The following is a 19,981-nucleotide window of genomic DNA, read 5'->3' as shown; positions in this document are numbered from 1 at the left end:
TGCCAAAATTTCCAGATAAGAAAAAAAATAAAGTGCATTAAAGTCAATCGAGCTGTGCCACTGGTCGCGACCTGTCTCATTAGCGCCCCTAGTGGTAGGAACCACTGGTCACAGGCAACAACACCGCTGTCAAAGGGCGTACATACGGTGATGTCTGCCCTCTTGTGGTCATAATGAGAACAGCATGTTAAATCAAGTAAGCACGGCACTCAGAAAGATAAACGATAATAATGTGAGCTTTATTTTTGTATAGTAGTAATTATGAATACATCATATCAGGCATTTACATTTTGTAAATATTACGATAAGCAGGTCAACCATGAGACTATTTCAGCTTTCTTTTAAAGCATCAGATCAGCGCTCGCATCCAAAATGAGAAGTAAAATCGAGTACAAATCAGCGCCTTTTTTGTACAAGGGCGTATGTGATTTGTCGCCCTCTTGTGTTCACAATGAGAACATTACGTTGAGACAAATAGGTACGGTACTTTGTAAAATAAACCCATCCATCCATTCGATAATACTATTATAGTAGTTCATTATTGTTACATTGTTACACTCATACATTAATACAATATATACTTTAAAATCGGTAAAGCTTGCATGTCCCTGGTGGTCTAGTGGTTAGGATTCGGCGCTCTCACCGCCGCGGCCCGGGTTCGATTCCCGGTCAGGGAACTACCTTTTGCGAATATGCCCGCCAGTCCTGTCTCTTTTTGTATCATTTACTACGTAAAAAGGCTCAAATGTTATATCAGCATGGCTATTCAGCTAAATATTTGTAGATGCTACGTTTACTGCGAGCTAAGGACCTCGGAATTGACTTGTCCGTTACAATTAATTTGGGAATCGGTGTCCTCTGTAGTGAACATTTGTATTTGGTACAAACCAGGAAAAGACCCGTAAGAGGCAGGTCATTATCGGCCGATAGCATTGACTTCAAATTTGGGCAAAGCTGTGGAAAAAATGATTAATGAAAGACCAGTCTTTTATTTATAGTCCAAAGAAATAATTAAAAAAAACTACCAAAGTGGAATTCGAAAAGCAAGAAACACAAACGACCCAGCAGTGCAGCTGGAAGAGGAAATTAGAAAAGAACAAATGAATAAATAAAGTATCATTGCATAGAGAAAGCTTATGACATGTTGTGGAAACAGGGGCTGCTGATAAAATTAAAATTGGGATTACAGAAAAAATTTAAAGATGCATATATATATATATATATATATATATATATATATATATATATATATATATATATATATATATATATATATATATATATATATATATATGTCTTAATTAGATTATCCAAAAAAATAGTGCTCGATACAGTGGTAGAGCGTAATATGTATGTGTGGGGGAAAAAAAATCACAAGACTATTTCATCTCTACAGGCCTGTTTCATGAGGGGTTTCCTCAATCCTCAGGAGATCTCCTGAGGATAGTGTATATATTGTAGGGGTGTGGGGAAAAATTGATTCAAATTCGAATCGTGATTTTCACGTTGTGCGATTCAGAATCGATTCTCTTTTTTTTTTAAATCGATTTTTTTTTTTTTTTTTTTTAAATAGTAATAATAATAATTTAATTAATCAATCCAACAAAACAATACACAGCAATACTATAACAATGCAATCCAATTCCAAAACCAAACCCGACCCAGCAACACTCAGGACTGCAATAAACAGAGCAATTGAGAGGAGACACAAACACGACACAGAACAAACCAAAAGTAGTGAAACAAAAATAAATATTATCAACAACAGCATCAATATTAGTTACAATTTCAACCATTGGCGTTGTTAGGCCTATTTTAGGGGGGCTCAAGCCCCCCTAAATAATTTGGTGTTATATATATATACTGTATATATATTATTTTTTTTACAAATACATGGCAACATATTCATTATAAAGTGGCCCAAATATGAGTTTAAATAAATAATCATATAACCTGTTATTATTCACTCAGTTTCCCCTCACTTCATAGTGTAAGTAGAGAGCCCCTTTAGTGCGTCGGTATCCAACCCATTCCACTTGTTCATATAGAAAATGCCCACATCACTCAAATTCCAGTCCGCATTTTCTCTGCAACCTTGCTTGCGGTCCTGCAGGTGTACGAAGCACATTATCTTCCTTTACAATGAGTGAAGCTGCAAGAAACCTTGTGTGTGCAATTGTAAATAATTTAGTTTTTAAGTTTTGTGTTTCTTGTAGAATCTATATAAAGTAATATACATTAGCCTATTGTTAAAATAATGAAAAAAACATCATTAAATATATTTGTTTTATTGTATTGTTACATTAATAGATGTTGTATTATTATAGGATGGCTTGTTAAACATTTCATAGGATTTTCAGAGGGAGGAAAAACCAAGACATTTAATATAAAATGTAAAATGAATAAATACATAAAAAGAAAAAAATGGTTAAAAACCACTTCATTTCGTCCCGTGCATTTTTTTAAAATAATAATAATAACAATGAATAATTTCTAAGTCTTTGTTAGCCGTTTGTGAAGTTGTGTGCTCGTGCGTAACGTTTGCTCGCATCCTGTGCATCTCCTGGGGGCTAAGCCCCCCCTGTCCTTAAAAGCTAGTGACGCCCCTGATTTCAACATAGCAGTGATTAAAAATCCCTCATTGACATTATCATTAGACATTTATAAAAATAATTAAAAATGAACAATAGTGTTACAGTGGCTTACACTTGCATCCCATCTCATAAGCTTGACAACACACTGTGTCCAATATTTTCACAAAGATAAAATAAGTCATATTTTTGGTTCATTTAATAGTTAAAACACATTTACATTATTGCAATCAGTTGATAAAACATTGTCCTTTACAATTATAAAAGCTTTTTACAAAAATCTACTACTCTGCTTGCATGTCAGCAGACTGGGGTAGATCCTGCTGAAATCCTATGTATTGAATGAATAGAGAATCCTTTTGAATCGGGAAAAAAATGGTTTTTGAATTGAGAATCGTGTTGAATTGAAAAAAATCGATTTTGAATCGAATCGCGACCCCAAGAATCGATATTGAATCGAATCGTGGGACACCCAAAGATTCACAGCCCTGATATATTGCATTCAATTTTAATTACTTTATTGAGTTTGGCGTTGTTTTGTACTGTTTTTATCATTATTCTTTATTTGATTACATGTAAATGTTGCAACCTTTATAAATAAAGGTTTACTAAAAAAAAAAAAAAAAAAGATAAACAGGAAGTGCCAAGTAGATAGCGGCCATGTGATTGGTTCAATCGCCGGAAGTACACAACAGTAGCTACATTCCCTCGACTAACGTTTTGTGTTTGTTAGCTTCATTAGCCGCACAGTTTTGTCGTCATTGGCATTGTCACTTTTATTTTTAAATAAGGCGTCCATTTTTTACTTTATGTTATGATACACGCATAAGTTCGGCGGAGACAAGCGTGTGCGAGCCGACAGCCACAATGGCGTATAAGCTGTCCCTCCAGTCGAAGCTGTCCTCCGTCATGGAGGCGATGGCCACATCCGCCCTGGCTCAGGTCCTCCAGGCGGTGGACGAAGACGCGGTGGAGCTGCGCCTGGAGGTGTCTCGGCTCCAGACTCTCAACTCGGCCCTGGCGGAGAAGGTCGACGAGCTGGAGTACGAGCTGACGGCCGCCAGAGATGACGCCCCCAAGCTGGGTAAAAGTCACCGAACCGTCGCGATCCAGACAGACGCCGATTCTGACGGTACATTCCTGCACACGCCAGACAGTATCAGCTTCACTTAAATGATCAACAATAAGCCGACAGAATCATACAACGTGTGTGTACAGTTAGGTCCGTAAATATTTGGACATTGATCATATTCAGCAAAATGCTTCAAAACTCATTGGACGGCGCTTTTTGATTGATTGATTGAGACTTTTATTAGTAGGTTGCACAGTGAAGTACATATTCCGTACAATTAACCACTAAATGGTAACACCCGAATACGTTTTTCAACCTGTTTAAGTCGGGGTCCACTTAAATTGATTCATGATACAGATATACACTATCATCATAATACAGTCATCACACAAGATAATCATCAGGGTATATACATTGAATTATTTACATTATTTACAATCCGGGCTGTGGAGGTTAGGTTTGGTTGTTATCATCAGTCATCAACAATTGAGAACAGAAAAATGGATATTGAAACAGTGTAGGTCTGACTTTGTAGGATATGGACAGCAAGTAGTGGGCATAGAGAGAGAGAGGGAGAGAGAGAGATCAGAAGGCATAAGAAAAAGTATCTACATTTGATTGTTTACATTTGATTATTAACAATCAGGGGAGGGTGTTAGCTTAGGGTTGAAGTTGGCTGGAGGTGTACTTTTATTGCGGTTTTGAAGGAGGATAGAGATGCCCTTTCTTTTATACCTGTTGGGAGCGCATTCCACATTGATGTGGCATAGAAAGAGAATGAGTTAAGACCTTTGTTAGATCGGAATCTGGGTTCAACGTGGTTAGTGGAGCTCCCCCTGGTGTTGTGGTTATGGCGGTCATTTACGTTAAGGAAGTAGTTTGACATGTACTTCGGTATCTGGGAGGTGTAGCGGATTTTATAGACTAGGCTCAGTGCAAGTTGTTTTACTCTGTCCTCCACCTTGAGCCAGCCAAGTGGGTAGGAGTGAGGTGTGATCTGGGGTGGAGGTCTAGAAGTAACCTGACTAGCTTGTTCTGGGATGTTTGGAGTGTAGATTTGAGGGTTTTGGAGGTGCTAGGGTACCAGGAGGTGCATGCGTAATCGAAAAAGGGTTGAACAAGAGTTCCCGCTATAATCTTCATGGTGCTTTTGTTGACCAGAGAGGAGATTCTATAGAGAAATCTCGTTCGTTGGTTGACCTTTTTGATTACCTTGGTTGCCATTTTATCACAGGAAAGGTTAGCCTCTAGAATGGAACCTAGGTAGGTGACCTCATCTTTCCTGGTGATAACAATGTCATCCACTTTTATAGTGAAGTCACTGACTTTCTTAAGGTTGATGTGGGACCCAAACAGGATGGATTCCGTTTTACCCAAGTGTATGGATAGCTTGTTGTCAGCGAGCCAGGTGCAAGATCTTGCTTCACAATGGAGATGGACAATGACCCGAAGCATACTGCGAAAGCAACCAAATAGTTTTTTAAGGCAAAAAAGTGGAATGTTCTGCAATGGCCAAGTCAATCACCTGACCTAAATCTGATTGAGCATGCATTTCACTTGCTGAAGACAAAACTGAAGGGAAAATGCCCAAAGAACAAGCAGGAAGTGAAGACAGCTGCAGCAGAGGCCTGGCAGAGCATCACCAAGGACCCAAACCCAGCGTCTGGTGATGTCTACGGGTTCCAGACTTCAGGCTGTCATTGACTGCAAAGGATTTGCAACAAAGTATTAAAAAGTGACAATTTGATTTATGATTATGTTAGTTTGCCCAATTACTTTTGGTCCCTTAAAAGGTGGAAGGCACATCTAAAATGTGTTGTAATTCCTACACCATTCACCTGATTTGGATGTAAATACCCTCAAATTAAAGCTCAAAGTCTGCACTTAAAGCACATCTTGATTGTTCCATTTCAAATCCATTGTGGTGTTGTACAGAGCTGGAATACTGAAAATGGTGTCAATGTCCAAATATTTATGGACCTAACTGTATGTACAAATGCTCAGTTTCGTTGCTGTGTGCTAGACGTGTACCTAATAGTGTGACCTGGAGAACTATTGTCTAATTGTGTCCTTATATTTCCAGAATCCCAGTCTCCTGTCATAGAGGGAGTCTTTGGACAAGACTGGTGCCTAAACCTGTGGAAAGACAGATTTCATGGCGGTCAAAGGAAAGACAACACAACATCTCAGCACGTGGACGATGTGGGTTTCGACACACAGCAGCAGTACATTTCCATGCACTAAAGGAGTCTGACTTCTCAAATAATTTGGCTCAAAAGGAGCATTCTACAACCCACGGAAACTACCTTAGTCCAACTTTTCAAAAGCCAAACAAGATCAGAATAGACTAGAATACATATTTTTTGTCATTGTACATTGTGTAACGAAATTGCAAGCAAACTCATTTAGTGCAAATTCATAGATGACACATAAAAAACATAACAACATTGGTACTAAGATAAATAGATACAAATAAATACATAAAATACCAAGCACACAGCTCACATGCACATTCATTCTTTTTTAGGCATTGATTTATTTGGTTATTTTCCCAGGTTACCCCAGGTAAGGAAATGGAGAAGGCCGGCTTCATTTGGACTCCTAAACAAATATGAGTGAGATGGAAAAGAAGCAGGTATATTAGGCAAAATAAAAGCGTACACAAACCTCGCCACGTTGGTTAGCAGTAATATTCCGCACAACTGGCAAGCTTGTACACAACAATAGCTACCCTCATTTAAAGCGGTATGGGGCACAAACAAACTGTCAACTCCTTCCATCAATCCAGAGCTTACTGATTGAACTTCAAGACATTCAAAAGTTGTTGTTTTTTTTCTATTTTCTGTCCGAAAATTCCTTCACAACAACTCTGAGACCTTTTTAGGTAGGTAGGTCTTTATTGTCATTGCACAAGTACAACGAAACTTTGTTTTCAGCACAAACCCGTTCAAGATTAGACAAACAAACAGTGTACAGGGTTACAGAACAGGAACGCTGATGGGTCGCCGCAAGGCGCCCCGTAAAAGATGGGGAAAAGGTCAACGCTGGGGAAGGATGAGTAAAAAAAATACTATCTAGACTGGGCTCCTAAAGGGGCCCAGTCTGGAGTGGGGAATAAACCTCCATAGCAAAGTATATATACATATTACAACATACATCTTGAGACTTGCAACAGAGGGGAGGGAGTGGGGACTACGGTGGCTGGCTGCAGCTCTTCAGGCGCTGCCCAGCCGTCCATCACCCCGAAGGGATTCGCGTCAAGGGAGATGGATGAGGGTGGGGTATGTGTGTGTGTCTCTTTTTGGTAGTAGTGTCATGTTCGTAGCCCAATCTAAGATATGTTTTTGATGCTGTCTGCTGTTTAACATCAGCATAGCCATTACGGACGTCCTATTTTGTAATCTGGGCCAATATTAGATAGATAGTACTTTATTGATTCCTTCAGGAGAGTTCCCTCAGGAAAATTAAATATTACAGCGGACATCAAGTACGAGAACAAAGCGGTCTGCTTTCCTGGAGCCGCAAATATGCCTTGTTTTGGAGTGGCGTTATAGGTCACCGGGACAAGCAATTAATCCACGCTAAAAGTGTTCGGGAGGCACACGACATATGACATACAGTGTTTCCCATAAACTGCCAAGATACCTGTGGCGGTGGGGGCGTGGCTGTGGGCGTGGTCACCATGACATCATCGAGTAATTTGCATAATTTACTACAATGATACGATTTTCTCTAAAAAGGCTCAAAAAATGTATACTTATTAATAATAACAGTTTTGTTTTAAACGTCCATCCATCCATCCATCCATCCATCCATCCATTTTACAATATAATTACAACACTTTATGTACATATTTATATACAGATTTGAACAATAAGTTATTTACTGAAATATATTTATTAACTGTGGTTCTTACAAAAAATATATCTTATAAAAATATAAAAGCTAAAATGTCTCTTAAAGCTCTGCCCCTTTAATTAGTGCATACTAAATAATTTAACTTTAGCCTACTACTACAACCATATTATTTACCAGCAACATAAAGTGAAACAGAGGCAGAGGTGTCCTGCCCCAGTCAGTAACATATAAACAGAAAACAGTAGTGGTGGTAGATAGACACAAAGTTTCATCGAACATCTGATCCACTGAACAAAGAACTCCAAAAATCTTGATCCTACACTTCTCTTTTGTTAAGTAAATCTGAACAGCCGATATGGGCATCTACATCAACTATATGATTTGCCTGAGAAGATGGACAGGACAAAAAAATTCTTTTGTGGCGGGCCACCATAAATAAATGAATGTGTGGGAAACACTGACATATAGTCGCATTAGAAAGAGTGCATGGACACTGGGACTTCAAATCTAGGTGTGAAAATACAAATAAAAAGAACTACATGAGAAATCAGACTAATTTAGTGCATAAAGTAGTCAGTGTGGCTTTGATGTATATGTTTAATATATATATAATCAAACAACTATTTTGTTACCCTCTGCAGACTATGGATATGTCCATACCTCTAGACAGTTTTTCTTCAAGCGACTCAACGGAGCTGGAAAAAGGCGCAGAGTTTTGGAGTTTTGAGTCTCTTTCAGAGGCGGTAGAACGCTGGCAGAAGTCTAATTTGGTGGAGCTCTATAAGCGTAGTTCCAGGAGCGTGGAAAATGCCTCAAAACGGGCGAGGAAGAAAATGTACAGCCGGGATTTAGTTTTCGCCGAGCTGGACTTTGCGTGCGTTCACGGCAGCAGAGGGTAAGTTGTCCATGAAAGAATGGTAGATTTAGCAAACAAAATTGTGATCTGTGGCTGGGTTTTCTGGAAAGCTGCGTTGTTACTTACATTGTTGTTTGTTTGTTTTCTAGCCCAGCTCTAAAACGGTGTCCCTTCACCATCAAAGTGCGAGTTACACCTGATGGAAGGAAGCTGTTTGTAAAAGACATTAGTAGTGTGGATTGCCACAACCACGGCCTGTCTCGAGTAAGAAAACACACTCCGCTGCGACTTGACGTGGAGAGGAATCATTTTCTTCACACCTGTTTTAAACATTTTGCAGGTTTTAATGACCGGGCCTGATCAATTGGACGTGATTCAAGTCAAAGTAGAAGATTATATGCAGGGTGCTGCCGGCAGCTTCCATCAAGAAATGTTTGGTCATGAAAGTAAGTGAACGACTCCAATTCAGTTTGACAGGGTGTGTTTTAGGAAAAGTACAATTATTAGTAAGTACTAAAAACAAAACTATGGATAAATGTACCCAGATAAACTATGTAGGAGGTAAAACACACTTTTTATTAAAGATAATACACCATTTTAGCAATTTTTTACAAAATATAGTAATTTCACTTGTATTAGTTGTCTGCAAATTGGGCAGTTTTAACTCCGCTAAAATTTGGCATCAATCCAAGCAGCTGTGTGCGCGTCTATGTATCTACATGTTATGTATCTACATGTGCACAACAGATGAGCTGGTTAACTTATGAGAGTAGCGTATGTTCCGTACCAAAAAATGGGACTACAAATACATGTACTGTTACACACCTTGTATATAACCAAGAGCAAATTTTAATGTAGTTCATGTTTCTTTCTCCCATAAAATATCAGCTCACAACAGTACACCGTGGACTATCCGCGAGGTGCAGACCTTACTCGGCATCCTCGCCGAAGACAAGGTGCAGCAGGATCTGGTGGGCGCGGTGCGCAACAAGAAAGTCTTCCAGCTGGTCTCGCAAAGAATGGCCGCCGAGGGCTTCCACAGGACATGCGGGCAGTGCCAATTGAAATGCAAAAAGCTGCGGTCCGACTACAGAAAGATAAAACAGCAGAACCGGCGAAAGGCGTGGAGGTGGTTCGATCTGGTGGACGCCGTTTATGGCCGCAGGCCGGCTATTGAGAAGAGCGCGGGACACATGCACACAACGAATTCTTTGCTGCAGGCCATGGTGGAATCTGTAGGTAAGTATTCTACCTGCACTCTCAATGTTTTGACTTAAACATTTTTGTCTTCTAGCACGGTAATCAACATCCAAAATTAAACTTCAATGAATGTAATAATGTTTTTACTTCTGATAAATCTAATTTAGATTTTCCCCTACAAAAAAATGCAAATTTCATCAATCTTTATTCTTTCATCCTCGTTACGGAGCCCTATTGTATTGTACTAAGCAACCAGGACAGAGACAAGTGTACAACTTCCCTGTGTCGCATGGCGTCAGGTCGGTAATTCAATTACCGTATTTTTCGAAGTATAAGTCCGAAAATGCATAATGGCTTTTTTGCCGATATTCCGATATTGTCCAACTCTTAATTACCGATACCGATATCAACCGATACTGATATATACAGTCGTGGAATTAACACATTATTATGCCTAATTTGGACACCAGGTATGGTGAAGATAAGGTCCTTTTAAAAAAAATTAATACAATAAAATAAGATAAATAAATTAAAAACATTTTCTTGAATAAAAAAGAAAGCAAAACAATATAAAAACAGTTACATAGAAACTAGTAATTAATGAAAATGAGTAAAATTAACTGTTAAAGGTTAGTACTATTAGTGGACCAGCAGCACGCACAATCATGTGTGCTTACGGACTGTATCCCTTGCAGACTGTATTGATATATATTGATATATAATGTAGGAAACAGAATATTAATAACAGAAAGAAACAACCCTTTTGTGTGAATGAGTGTGAATGGGGGAGGGAGGTTTTTTGGGTTGGTGCACTAATTGTAAGGGTATATTGTGTTTTTTATGTTTATTTAATTTTTTTTTTAAAAAACAATACCGATAATAAAAAAAACGATATCGATAATTTCCGATATTACATTTTAAAGCATTTATCGGCCGATAATATCGGCAGGCCGACACCTCTAATAATAAAAAAGGAAAAAAAACATATAAAAGTCGCATTTTTTGGGGAAATTTATTTGATAAAACCCAACACAGAGAATAGACATTTGAAAGGCAATTTAAAATAAAGAAAGAATAGTGAACTACGGGCTGAATAAGTGTACGTTATATGAGGCATAAATAACCAACTGAGAACGTGCCTGGTATGTTAACGTAACATATTATGGTAAGAGGCATTCAAATAACTATAACATATAAAAAATGCTATATGTTTACCAATAAATCCCATGAATTTTTATACGTCTAGTCTCTTACGTCAATGAGCTAAATAATATTATTTGATATTTTACGGTAATGTGTTAATAATTTCACACATAAGTCGCTCCTGACTAACTATGAAAAAAACTGCGACTTATTGTCCGAAAAATACGGTAATTAAATAGCTCTCCTGAAAATGTACCTGTAATCAAAGTCCAAAATGTGCGACAAACGGTTAGCTCGCTTAAGCGTCTGTTTACTCTGTATTCCATGTATTTTGTTATCTCTACTGGTTTTCTTGAATGTGATTGTGACCGGGCTCCAGATTGCGCACTGGCCTATTGTCAGAGAAGGACATAAGAGTGTTGCTTCAACAGGGGGGGCCTACTTTCTGCAAGAAAAAGGGGGTTGATTTGGATGTCATCAACATCGACGCGTGGATTCTGTCAGGAATAACATCACACCTGTCTTAAAGTTCACCAACAAAAAAACAAGGTTGCATTGCTGAGGCAAAGAAGCAAGCTGGAAGGAACCATGTGACGCAATGCGGACATTGCCAAGAAAGCAGTGAAAATTCAAGGCACTTGGAGCGCTAACTATGAAATTTCAATTAAGTTAAATAGAGGACCGGAAAAAGCCGAAGTACTTGTTGTCAAAGACCTCGAGGAACTGGACAAATACTGAAGATGACATCATCTCCACTACAAACAAAAATAAAAGACACGACTGACAGACTTGATGCAACTGACGTCAACAATAAGAACTCGCCCATGTGTACCAGGTCTCCCCAGAACAACACTGTTCTAAAAATAGCACACCAGTGAGTTACGTCTAAATTATTTTATAGTTTTGCTATTGTTTTGAATCACATCTGCATTGATGTATGGTTGAAAATAAAACAAACAATTAGGATTGAAAAAATGTTCAATATGAATTAACTCTGACGTACTGTTGTCCAAAGAAAGGTATTGTGCAAATGAGAAATAATCGCATGTTACAGGCGCTTCATTAGCAGTTCCAATTGGTCACCACGACAACCAGTATCTTGCAGAGTTGCAGGCGAAATTGTTGATTTAATAACTTTTTGAGGACAAGGTAAAATATGCCATCAAACACTTGTGAAGAGAACTGCTTTTGTTGACAGGTTCAACTTTTGATGCTGCGTTCACCACTCTCACCAAAGCTTGTTTGCGTCAACTTTCTTGATAATTTCACTTTATAATATATAATTTCCTTAACGTTGCCATTTAACATTTTAATAGTAGCATACTTCTCTAGTCAAGTAACAACAGATCAACTGCGCGGACGCGAAAAAGTATATATAATAATAATAGATTTTATTTGTAAAAAGCACTTTACATTGAGTAAACAACCTCAACATGCTACAGTGTATTAAAAAAATAAAATAAAAACTAGAACAGCCAAATAGGTAGAACCAGTATGCATATCTCTAAAAAATGTTTTTTTTAAAAAGAAGGGTTTTTAAGCCTTTTTTAAAAGCATCCACAGTCTGTGGTGCCCTCAGGTGGTCAGGGAGATATAATCATGTTTTTATGTTTGAAGAGCTGCGTTATTTCCAACAGTTCCTGAGGGCAGCACACTGCCCTATGTGCCCACTACGCATGTCATAATACTGTCATGCCAAAACATGAACTAGTACTGACTAATTAGTATTCAATATTACTTGTACAAATGCGGTGCAACATAGTTAAATTGTTTTTTAATGATAAAATAGAAATATGGTGATTTCCTGTGAAATCATTTGAAAAGTTAAACAATTACAGGTAATAGTGTTGCATGTTGATATTTATCTGTTTTCTACCTTTAAAAGAATAGTTTTATTGAGAAATTATTTTTGTGGTCACTGTCTGCACAAATAGTAAACACCTATATTATTAATAATAAAGTATAATTAAATGTAAACTGGGAACATTTGTCATTTTAGAAGTGTTTCTCGGTACCAATGAAGTAGCCTTTTGGTTCCAATAGGTTGGTGACTTTTGACGTATTTCAAATTGTACAATATTAAGTAATACTTTGCACTAATTGACGGTCGTCAATATGTTATTACTTCATCTATATCCAGGCATGAATTATGAAGTGTACAATTCAGTCAACATTTTACACCAGTATTTATATTTAGTCGCAATGTGGTTGCTTTTTATTTGATTACTGAGATTTCAATTTTTTGCAACACCTTCCTTTCTCTCCTTCACACAGGAAGTGAAGAAAATGTACACGTTATGGTGTGAATGAATGATAAGAAAAGACATGAAGAAATGGTCGGATTGAATATGTGATGCAACTTGTTGATCATGTCTGAAACAAATCATACTAGAGATGTCTGATAATGGCTTTTTTGCCGATATTCCGATATTGTCCAACTCTTATTTACCGATTCCGATATATACAGTCGTGGAATGAACACATTATTATGCCTAATTTTGTTGTGATGCCCCGCTGGATGCATTAAACAATGTAACAAGGTTTTCCAAAATAAATCAACTCAAGTTATGGAAAAAAAATGCCAACATGGCACTGCCATATTTATTATTGAAGTCACAAAGTGCATAATTTTTTTTAACATGCCTCAAAACAGCAGCTTGGAATTTGGGACATGCTCTCCTTGAGAGAGCATGAGGAGGTTGAGGGGGGCGGGGTTGAGGTGGAGGGGTAGGGGATAGCGGGGGTGTATATTGTAGCGTCCCGGAAGAGTTAGTGCTGCAAGGGGTTCTGGGTATTTGTTCTGTTGTGTTTACGTTGTGTTACGGTGCGGATGTTCTCCTGAAATGTGTTTTGTCATTCTTGTTTGGTGTGGGTTCACAGTGTGGCGCATATTTGTAACAGTGTTAAGGTTGTTTATACGGCAACCCTCAGTGTGACCTGTATGGCTGTTGACCAAGTATGCCCTGCATTCACTTGTGTGTGTGAAAAGCCGTAGATATTATGTGACTGGGCCGGCACGCAAAGGAAGTGCCTTAAAGGTTTATAGGCGCTCTGTACTTTTCCCTACGTCCGTGTACACAGCGGCGTTTTAAAAAGACATAAATTTTACTTTTTGAAACCGATACCGATAATTTCCGATATTACATTTTAAAGCATTTATCGGCCGATAATATCGGCAGCCCGATATTATCGGACATCCCTAAATCATACCATATCATTTCACAGGGGACTTTGTGGTTAAAAAATAAATAAATAAAAAACTGCCTTCACTACATGTCTTAAACCAGGGGTCACCAACCTTTTTGAAACCAAGAGCTACTTCTTGGGTACTGATTAATGCGAAGGGCTACCAGTTTGATACACACTTAAATAGATTGCCAGAAATAGCCAATTTGCTCAATTTACCTTTAACTTTATGTTATTATTAATAATTAATGATATTTACACTTAATTGAACGGTTTAAAAGAGGAGAAAACACGAAAAAAATGACAATTAAATTTTGAAACATAGTTTATCTTCAATTTCGACTCTTTAAAATTCAAAATTCAACCGAAAAAAAGAAGAGAAAAACTAGCTAATTCGAATCTTTTTGAAAAAATTAAAAAAATAATTTATGGAACATTAGTAATTTTTCCTGATTAAGATTAATTTTAGAATTTTGATGACATGTTTTAAATAGGTTAAAATCCAATCTAAACTTTGTTAGAATATATAACAAATTGGACCAAGCTACATTTCTAACATGGACAAATCATTATTTCTTCAAGATTTTCCAGAACAAAATTTTTAAAAGAAATTCAAAAGACTTTGAAACAAGATTTAAATTTGGATTCTACAGATTTTCTAGATTTGCCAGAATAATTTTTTTGAATTTTAATCATAATAAGTTTGAAGAAATATTTCACAAATATTCTTCGTTGAAAAAACAGAAGCTAAAATGAATAATTAAATTAAAATTAATTTATTATTCTTTACGATAATAAAAAAATTTTTTACTTGAACATTGATTTAAATTGTCAGGAAAGAAGAGGAAGGAATTTAAAAGGTAAAAAGGTGTATGTGTTTAAAAATCCTTTTATCATTTTTAAGGTAGTATTTTTTTCTCTAAAATTGTCTTTCTGAAAGTTATAAGAAGCAAAGTAAAAAAATTAATGAATTTATTTAAACAAGTGAAGACCAAGTCTTTAAAATATTTTCTTGGATTTTCAAATTCTATTTGTGTTTTGTCTCTCTTAGAATTAAAAATGTCGAGCAAAGCGAGACCAGCTTGCTAGTAAATAAATACAATTTCAAAAATAGAGGCAGCTCACTGGTAAGTGCTGCTATTTGAGCTATTTTTAGAACACGCCAGCGGGCTACTCATCTGGTCCTTACGGGCTACCTGGTGCCCGCGGGCACCGCGTTGGTGACCCCTGTCTTAAACTATCCATCAGTTACATACCACCATGTTTTTCTTAAGCGAATAGGCTTACATTTGTCTAACTTTTTCCAGTTGAAAATCTGGACTCCAGCTGCGACAACGGCGAGCAGATCACCTCGCCGGGCGGTTCGCCCATGAGAGCCCCGGCAGAACCGGGACCATCAACCCAGTGTGCCCCTCGCCTTCATGTACCTTCTACAAAGAGGAAGAGCGAGGACTGCGGCGTGACCGTGGAGCTGGACGAAATGTCCGCGTCGGCGCAAAAGCTGCACGAACAGAACTTCCACGTGTACACGGAGGAGGCCCAGCTGGTCAGGCAGAATCTGGAGCAGTCGGCCGCCGTCAACCAGGGCTTTTTCAGGGTTTTTCATTCCAAGGTGAAGCCGAACTGAACCATGCTGCTTATTTATAGTATCGCAAACCCTCTCCTGTTGTTTTAAAATATTGTGTACCCGTGTCATAGAAGTAAGTTGTTCTCCAATAATCAAAAAGTATGAGCAGTAATAGGCTGTATTGTTTATAATAACTCCTCTGCTTTCTTTACACAATGTATGGAAGACATGACCCAAAAAGGAATAACCTGTTACATTATGGTGTGGGACCAAGAGCTCTTGAACAAAATTGGCAATGTAAGTATTTTACTATTTGTCACTATTTCAACAGACATGCTCAGTGTTTTCTCTTTTTAAGAAATGATCATTGAATGCACATAAAACCATGTAAAAGACTATACTGACAATACAATGATATGCAAATCCTTTTTAACTTATATTCATTGAATAGACTGCAAAGACAAGATATTTAATGTTGGAACTGAGAAACTTGATTTTTTTTTTTGCAAATCGTTACCTTAGAACATAGCTGGGCAAATATTTTGACTCGGGGGCCACATTGAGATAAAAATGTGTCTGGGGGGCCAATGTGTATGTGTGTATAAATGATATACAGTGTTTCCCATAAACTGCCAAGATACCTGTGGCGGTGGGGGCGTGGCTATGGGCGTGGTCACCATGACATCATCGAGTAATTTGCATAATGTACTACAATGATATGATTTTCTCTAAAAAGGCTAAATAAATGTATACTTACTAATTAATAACAGTTTTGTTTTAAACGTCCATCCATCCATCCATCCATTTTACAATATAATTACAACACTTTATGTACATATTTATATACAGATTTGAACAATAAGTTATTCACTGAAATATATTTATTATTTGTGGTTCTTACAAAAAATATATCTTATAAAATATAAAAGCTAAAATGTCTCTTAAAGCTCTGCCCCTTTAATTAGTGCATACTAAATAATTTAACTTTAGCCTACTACTACAACCATATTATTTACCAGCAACATAAAGTGAAACAGAGGCAGAGGTGTCCTGCCACAGTCAGTAACAATCCCCCTCTTGTCCCCACAATTTCCCCCTCTGTCTTCTTTTTTCTCTCTTTCTATCCCCTCCTGCTCCGGCACCAAATGATAATATAAATACATTTAATAAAGTCAAATACAAATAAAGCAACAAGAGAAGTATCCTACACTTCTCTTTTGTAAATTATATCTGAACAGCCAATATGGGCATCTACATCAACTATATAATTTGCCTGAGAAGCTGGACAGGACAACTAAAACAAAAACAAAACAAAACAAAAAAATGTTTTTTATTTTTATTTTTTATTTGTGGCGGACGTAATTCTTTCGTGGCGGGCCGCCACAAATAAATTAATTTGTGGGAAACACTGATATATACACATTTAACTGTAAAAATCTGCTGTACAGTATGTGTGTTTGGGTCCTTTTTTTCCCAGGAACACTAATTCCAAAAGTCACAATGTCACATAGAGTTCTAAAAAAGTTATGACAGACCACCTCAAAAAAACGGAGTGGAATTTTACAGTTTTTCCCTGAATGGGTCACCCAAAATGTACATGAAAATAAAGAAAGTGGGATTTACAGAATTAACTATGAACAATAAAACACTGAATATTAACAACATATGAACATCTTCTACATCTCAGACCAGCTCCTCCATAGTTGCGTATCTTTTACAATCAAGCAAAAACACAACAAAAATGTAACAAATAGCAAAATATGAATGCAAAGTGTAATAAACACCTACAATATGATATATTATCACTTTTATGCAGAAATTTGTTGTAAAAATTTGCTTCCTAATATGTTCCTCACATGCGTTCTGGGCTGGCTGCTCGGAAAACAAGCCCCGCCCACTCTGCTTTGTTTCTAGTCTGAGCTGCTGTGACGTAGATTACTGTAATAACTCATAAAACACTCAAAAGTGCAGATTTTGACCAATGAAATACTTTTTACAGTTGAAGACTTACGGTCATTTAAAAACAGCACTGCACATCACAATGGCGGCGACAGTTTTGATGTTTAAAGATCTAAAAAAAATGATGTAGAACGTCCGGCGGGCCGGATTGAAAATCTTAATGGGCCGCATGTGGCCCGCGGGCCGTATTTTGCCAAGGTCTGCCTTAGAATTTAATGGCAACAACACATTGCAAAAAAGTTGGCACACACATTTTACCACTGTGTTACATGGCCTTTCCTTTTAACAAAGCTCGGTAAACGTTTGGGAACTGAGGACACACATTTTTGAAGTTTTTCAGGTGGAATTCTTTCCCATTCTTGCTTGATGTACAGCTTAAGTTGTTCAACAGTCTACGTTGTCGTATTTGACGCTTCATATTGCACCCCACATGTTCAATGTGAGACAGGTCTGGACTACAGGCAGGCCAGTCTAGTACCCGCACTCTTTTACTACGAAGCCACGCTGTTGTCACACGTGCAGAATGTGGCTTGGCATCGTTTTTGCTGAAATAAGCAGGGGCGTCCATGATAACGTTGCTTGGATTGCAACATATGTGGCTCCAAAACCTGTATGTACCTTTCTGCATTAATGGTGCCTTCACAGATGTGTAAATTACCCCATGCTTTGGGCACTAATACCCTTTTTTGCCACTTGTGCCAGCTTTTCTGAAACATGTTGCAGGCATCAAATTCCAAATGAGCTAATATTTTCCTAAAATGACAAAAGTTATCCAGTTTAAACGTGAAGTATCTTGTCTTTGCAGTCTATTGAATTGAATATAGGTTGAAAAGGATTTGCAAATCATTGTATTCCGTTTTTATTTACCATTTACACAACGTGCCAACTTCACTGGTTCTGGAATGATGTCTACAAGTAAAATCTCCCCAAAAGAGACTCTGTAGTGGTTTTAGACTGGTTTTTCAAGGAGTTTCAGCACATTTTGGAACGCACACTTTTAGCTCCAAAATGCAGGCCTGCTGACATCACCTACAGTAGACTGTATGTTTTGGTAGCATCTTCATCCCCAATCATGTTATTTGCTTGCAGAATGTGGCGGAAATGATCAAATATGGCTGCCAGATGCATTGTTGCAGGTTGTAGCAATACAACTAAAGAAGGGGTGAGCCTGCATAAATATCAAAATGATGGGAATATGAGCAAAGTGTGGCTCTCTCCAGTCAAATTGACTCGCGCAAAATGGGACGGACCAAGCAGCCATCACTTGAATTATTCTGACTTCAAAGAAGAAGGCTTTTGGTCGAAGTTTGGGTAAAAAAAAAAATCTGAAAATCAGATGTACCCTCAAGGGGAGAAAGACAAGTCAGAACATGTAAAAAAACACAGAAAGAGGAACAGAGAAAATATAAGGTAAGCCGTTAATCTTCTATTTTGCGTCCTCTTCTACTGATGTTTTCCTCAAGATACCAGAGGAAACACTGAAAGAGCAGGTAAATGGCGATTCTTCTTTTTGCTCATGTTAACTGTGTAGATTTTAAATAATCATGGACCAGTAGGGGTGTAACGGTACGTGTATTTGTATCGAACTGTTTCGGTACGGGGGCTTCGGTTCGGTCCGGAGCTGTACCGAACGAGTTTCCACACGGACATATTAAGTAGCGTAACGCACGTTGTGTAAACAATGCACACCGAGGCACAACACAGGGCATGCTAGCAGCTAACGGGCTACGATAGACTGACCGTTCTCTTTTCACCGGACATGTCCTCTTTTGCGGAGCTTCTTAAATGCCTCAAATGTCCGGCATTTTGAGTTAGAGTTGCGTGTATTTTCAATGTACGTTCAGGGTTAAGAAGGGGTTAAAAACAAAACAAATTGTGCGCGCAGCAGCATTGGTGAGGGAGGGGCAGAGACAGAGAGAGAGAGAGAGAGTTATGATAAACGCGCATGCGTCGCCGGGCTCTGCTTTTTATCCATAGATTTATCAGATTAATTTTTTTATTATCTATAGCAGGGGTGTCAAGAGTGTGCCCCGGAGGCCATTTGCGGCCCACAGCTAATGTTTTAAAGGCCCACGGCACATTCTAAAAATACTATTAAAATAAACAAAAACATAACAAAAGTGAAATAAAAAAGCTTAAAGGTTAAAATGTAATTTAGAAAAAGTTGCAATGTTGACTAATAAAACAAAGCTGTTTTTTTTTTTCTTTCAAACTGTCATTGCTCAAAACATAATATTGAATCAAAATCAATGTTATTATGACTTATTGACCTATCCAAGGTTCCCATTTTTTCACATCAAATATTCCACTAAGAAAAATACTTTTGGTGGAAGATTTTGCAAAATTGGTAAATAAATAACCCAAAAATTTATGTTTTGTTGTTTTCTTATTGTACCGAAAATGAACCGAACCGTGACCTCTAAACCGAGGTACGTACCGAACCGACATTTTTGTGTACCGTTACACCAGAGCAACAAAAACGCGCAATTAAGTGATCGAAATACTTGTTTTACGTGATTTTATCTACACGGTCTATGCCGGGAAATGGA

The 19,981-nt window shown here is 37.8% G+C and overlaps 1 protein-coding gene and 1 non-coding gene across 5 annotated transcripts; both read left to right on the top strand.

Moving 5' to 3' along the window:
- The first annotated feature begins 605 nt into the window (after positions 1–605).
- Positions 606–677, top strand: trnae-cuc (transfer RNA glutamic acid (anticodon CUC)). The gene has a single exon. It is a non-coding gene; the product is annotated as a tRNA-Glu (tRNA).
- Positions 678–3,274: 2,597 nt separating this feature from the next.
- Positions 3,275–19,662, top strand: LOC133651806 (uncharacterized). 4 transcript variants are annotated; one of them, XR_009826492.1, is made up of 9 exons: positions 3,275–3,723; positions 5,747–5,865; positions 8,163–8,416; positions 8,527–8,641; positions 8,718–8,823; positions 9,266–9,616; positions 15,214–15,606; positions 15,700–15,770; positions 18,522–19,662. XR_009826492.1 is itself a non-coding variant. In XM_062049948.1 (7 exons), the coding sequence occupies exons 1-7, from the start codon at positions 3,459–3,461 to the stop codon at positions 15,531–15,533; spliced, it is 1,482 nt and encodes a 493-aa protein (XP_061905932.1). In that variant the 5' UTR covers positions 3,275–3,458; the 3' UTR covers positions 15,534–18,512. The 4 variants fall into 4 exon arrangements, 2 of the variants coding, with proteins under 2 accessions (XP_061905932.1, XP_061905930.1); XR_009826491.1 differs by having other exon boundaries at positions 15,214–15,770; XM_062049948.1 differs by lacking the exon at positions 18,522–19,662 and having other exon boundaries at positions 3,275–3,675; positions 15,214–18,512.
- The last annotated feature ends 319 nt before the right edge of the window (positions 19,663–19,981 follow it).

The sequence above is a fragment of the Entelurus aequoreus genome, linkage group LG06, assembly GCF_033978785.1.
Source record: "Entelurus aequoreus isolate RoL-2023_Sb linkage group LG06, RoL_Eaeq_v1.1, whole genome shotgun sequence".
In the NCBI taxonomy this organism is placed as follows: Eukaryota; Metazoa; Chordata; class Actinopteri; order Syngnathiformes; family Syngnathidae; genus Entelurus; species Entelurus aequoreus.
This window is presented reverse-complemented; position numbering and strand designations above follow the sequence as displayed.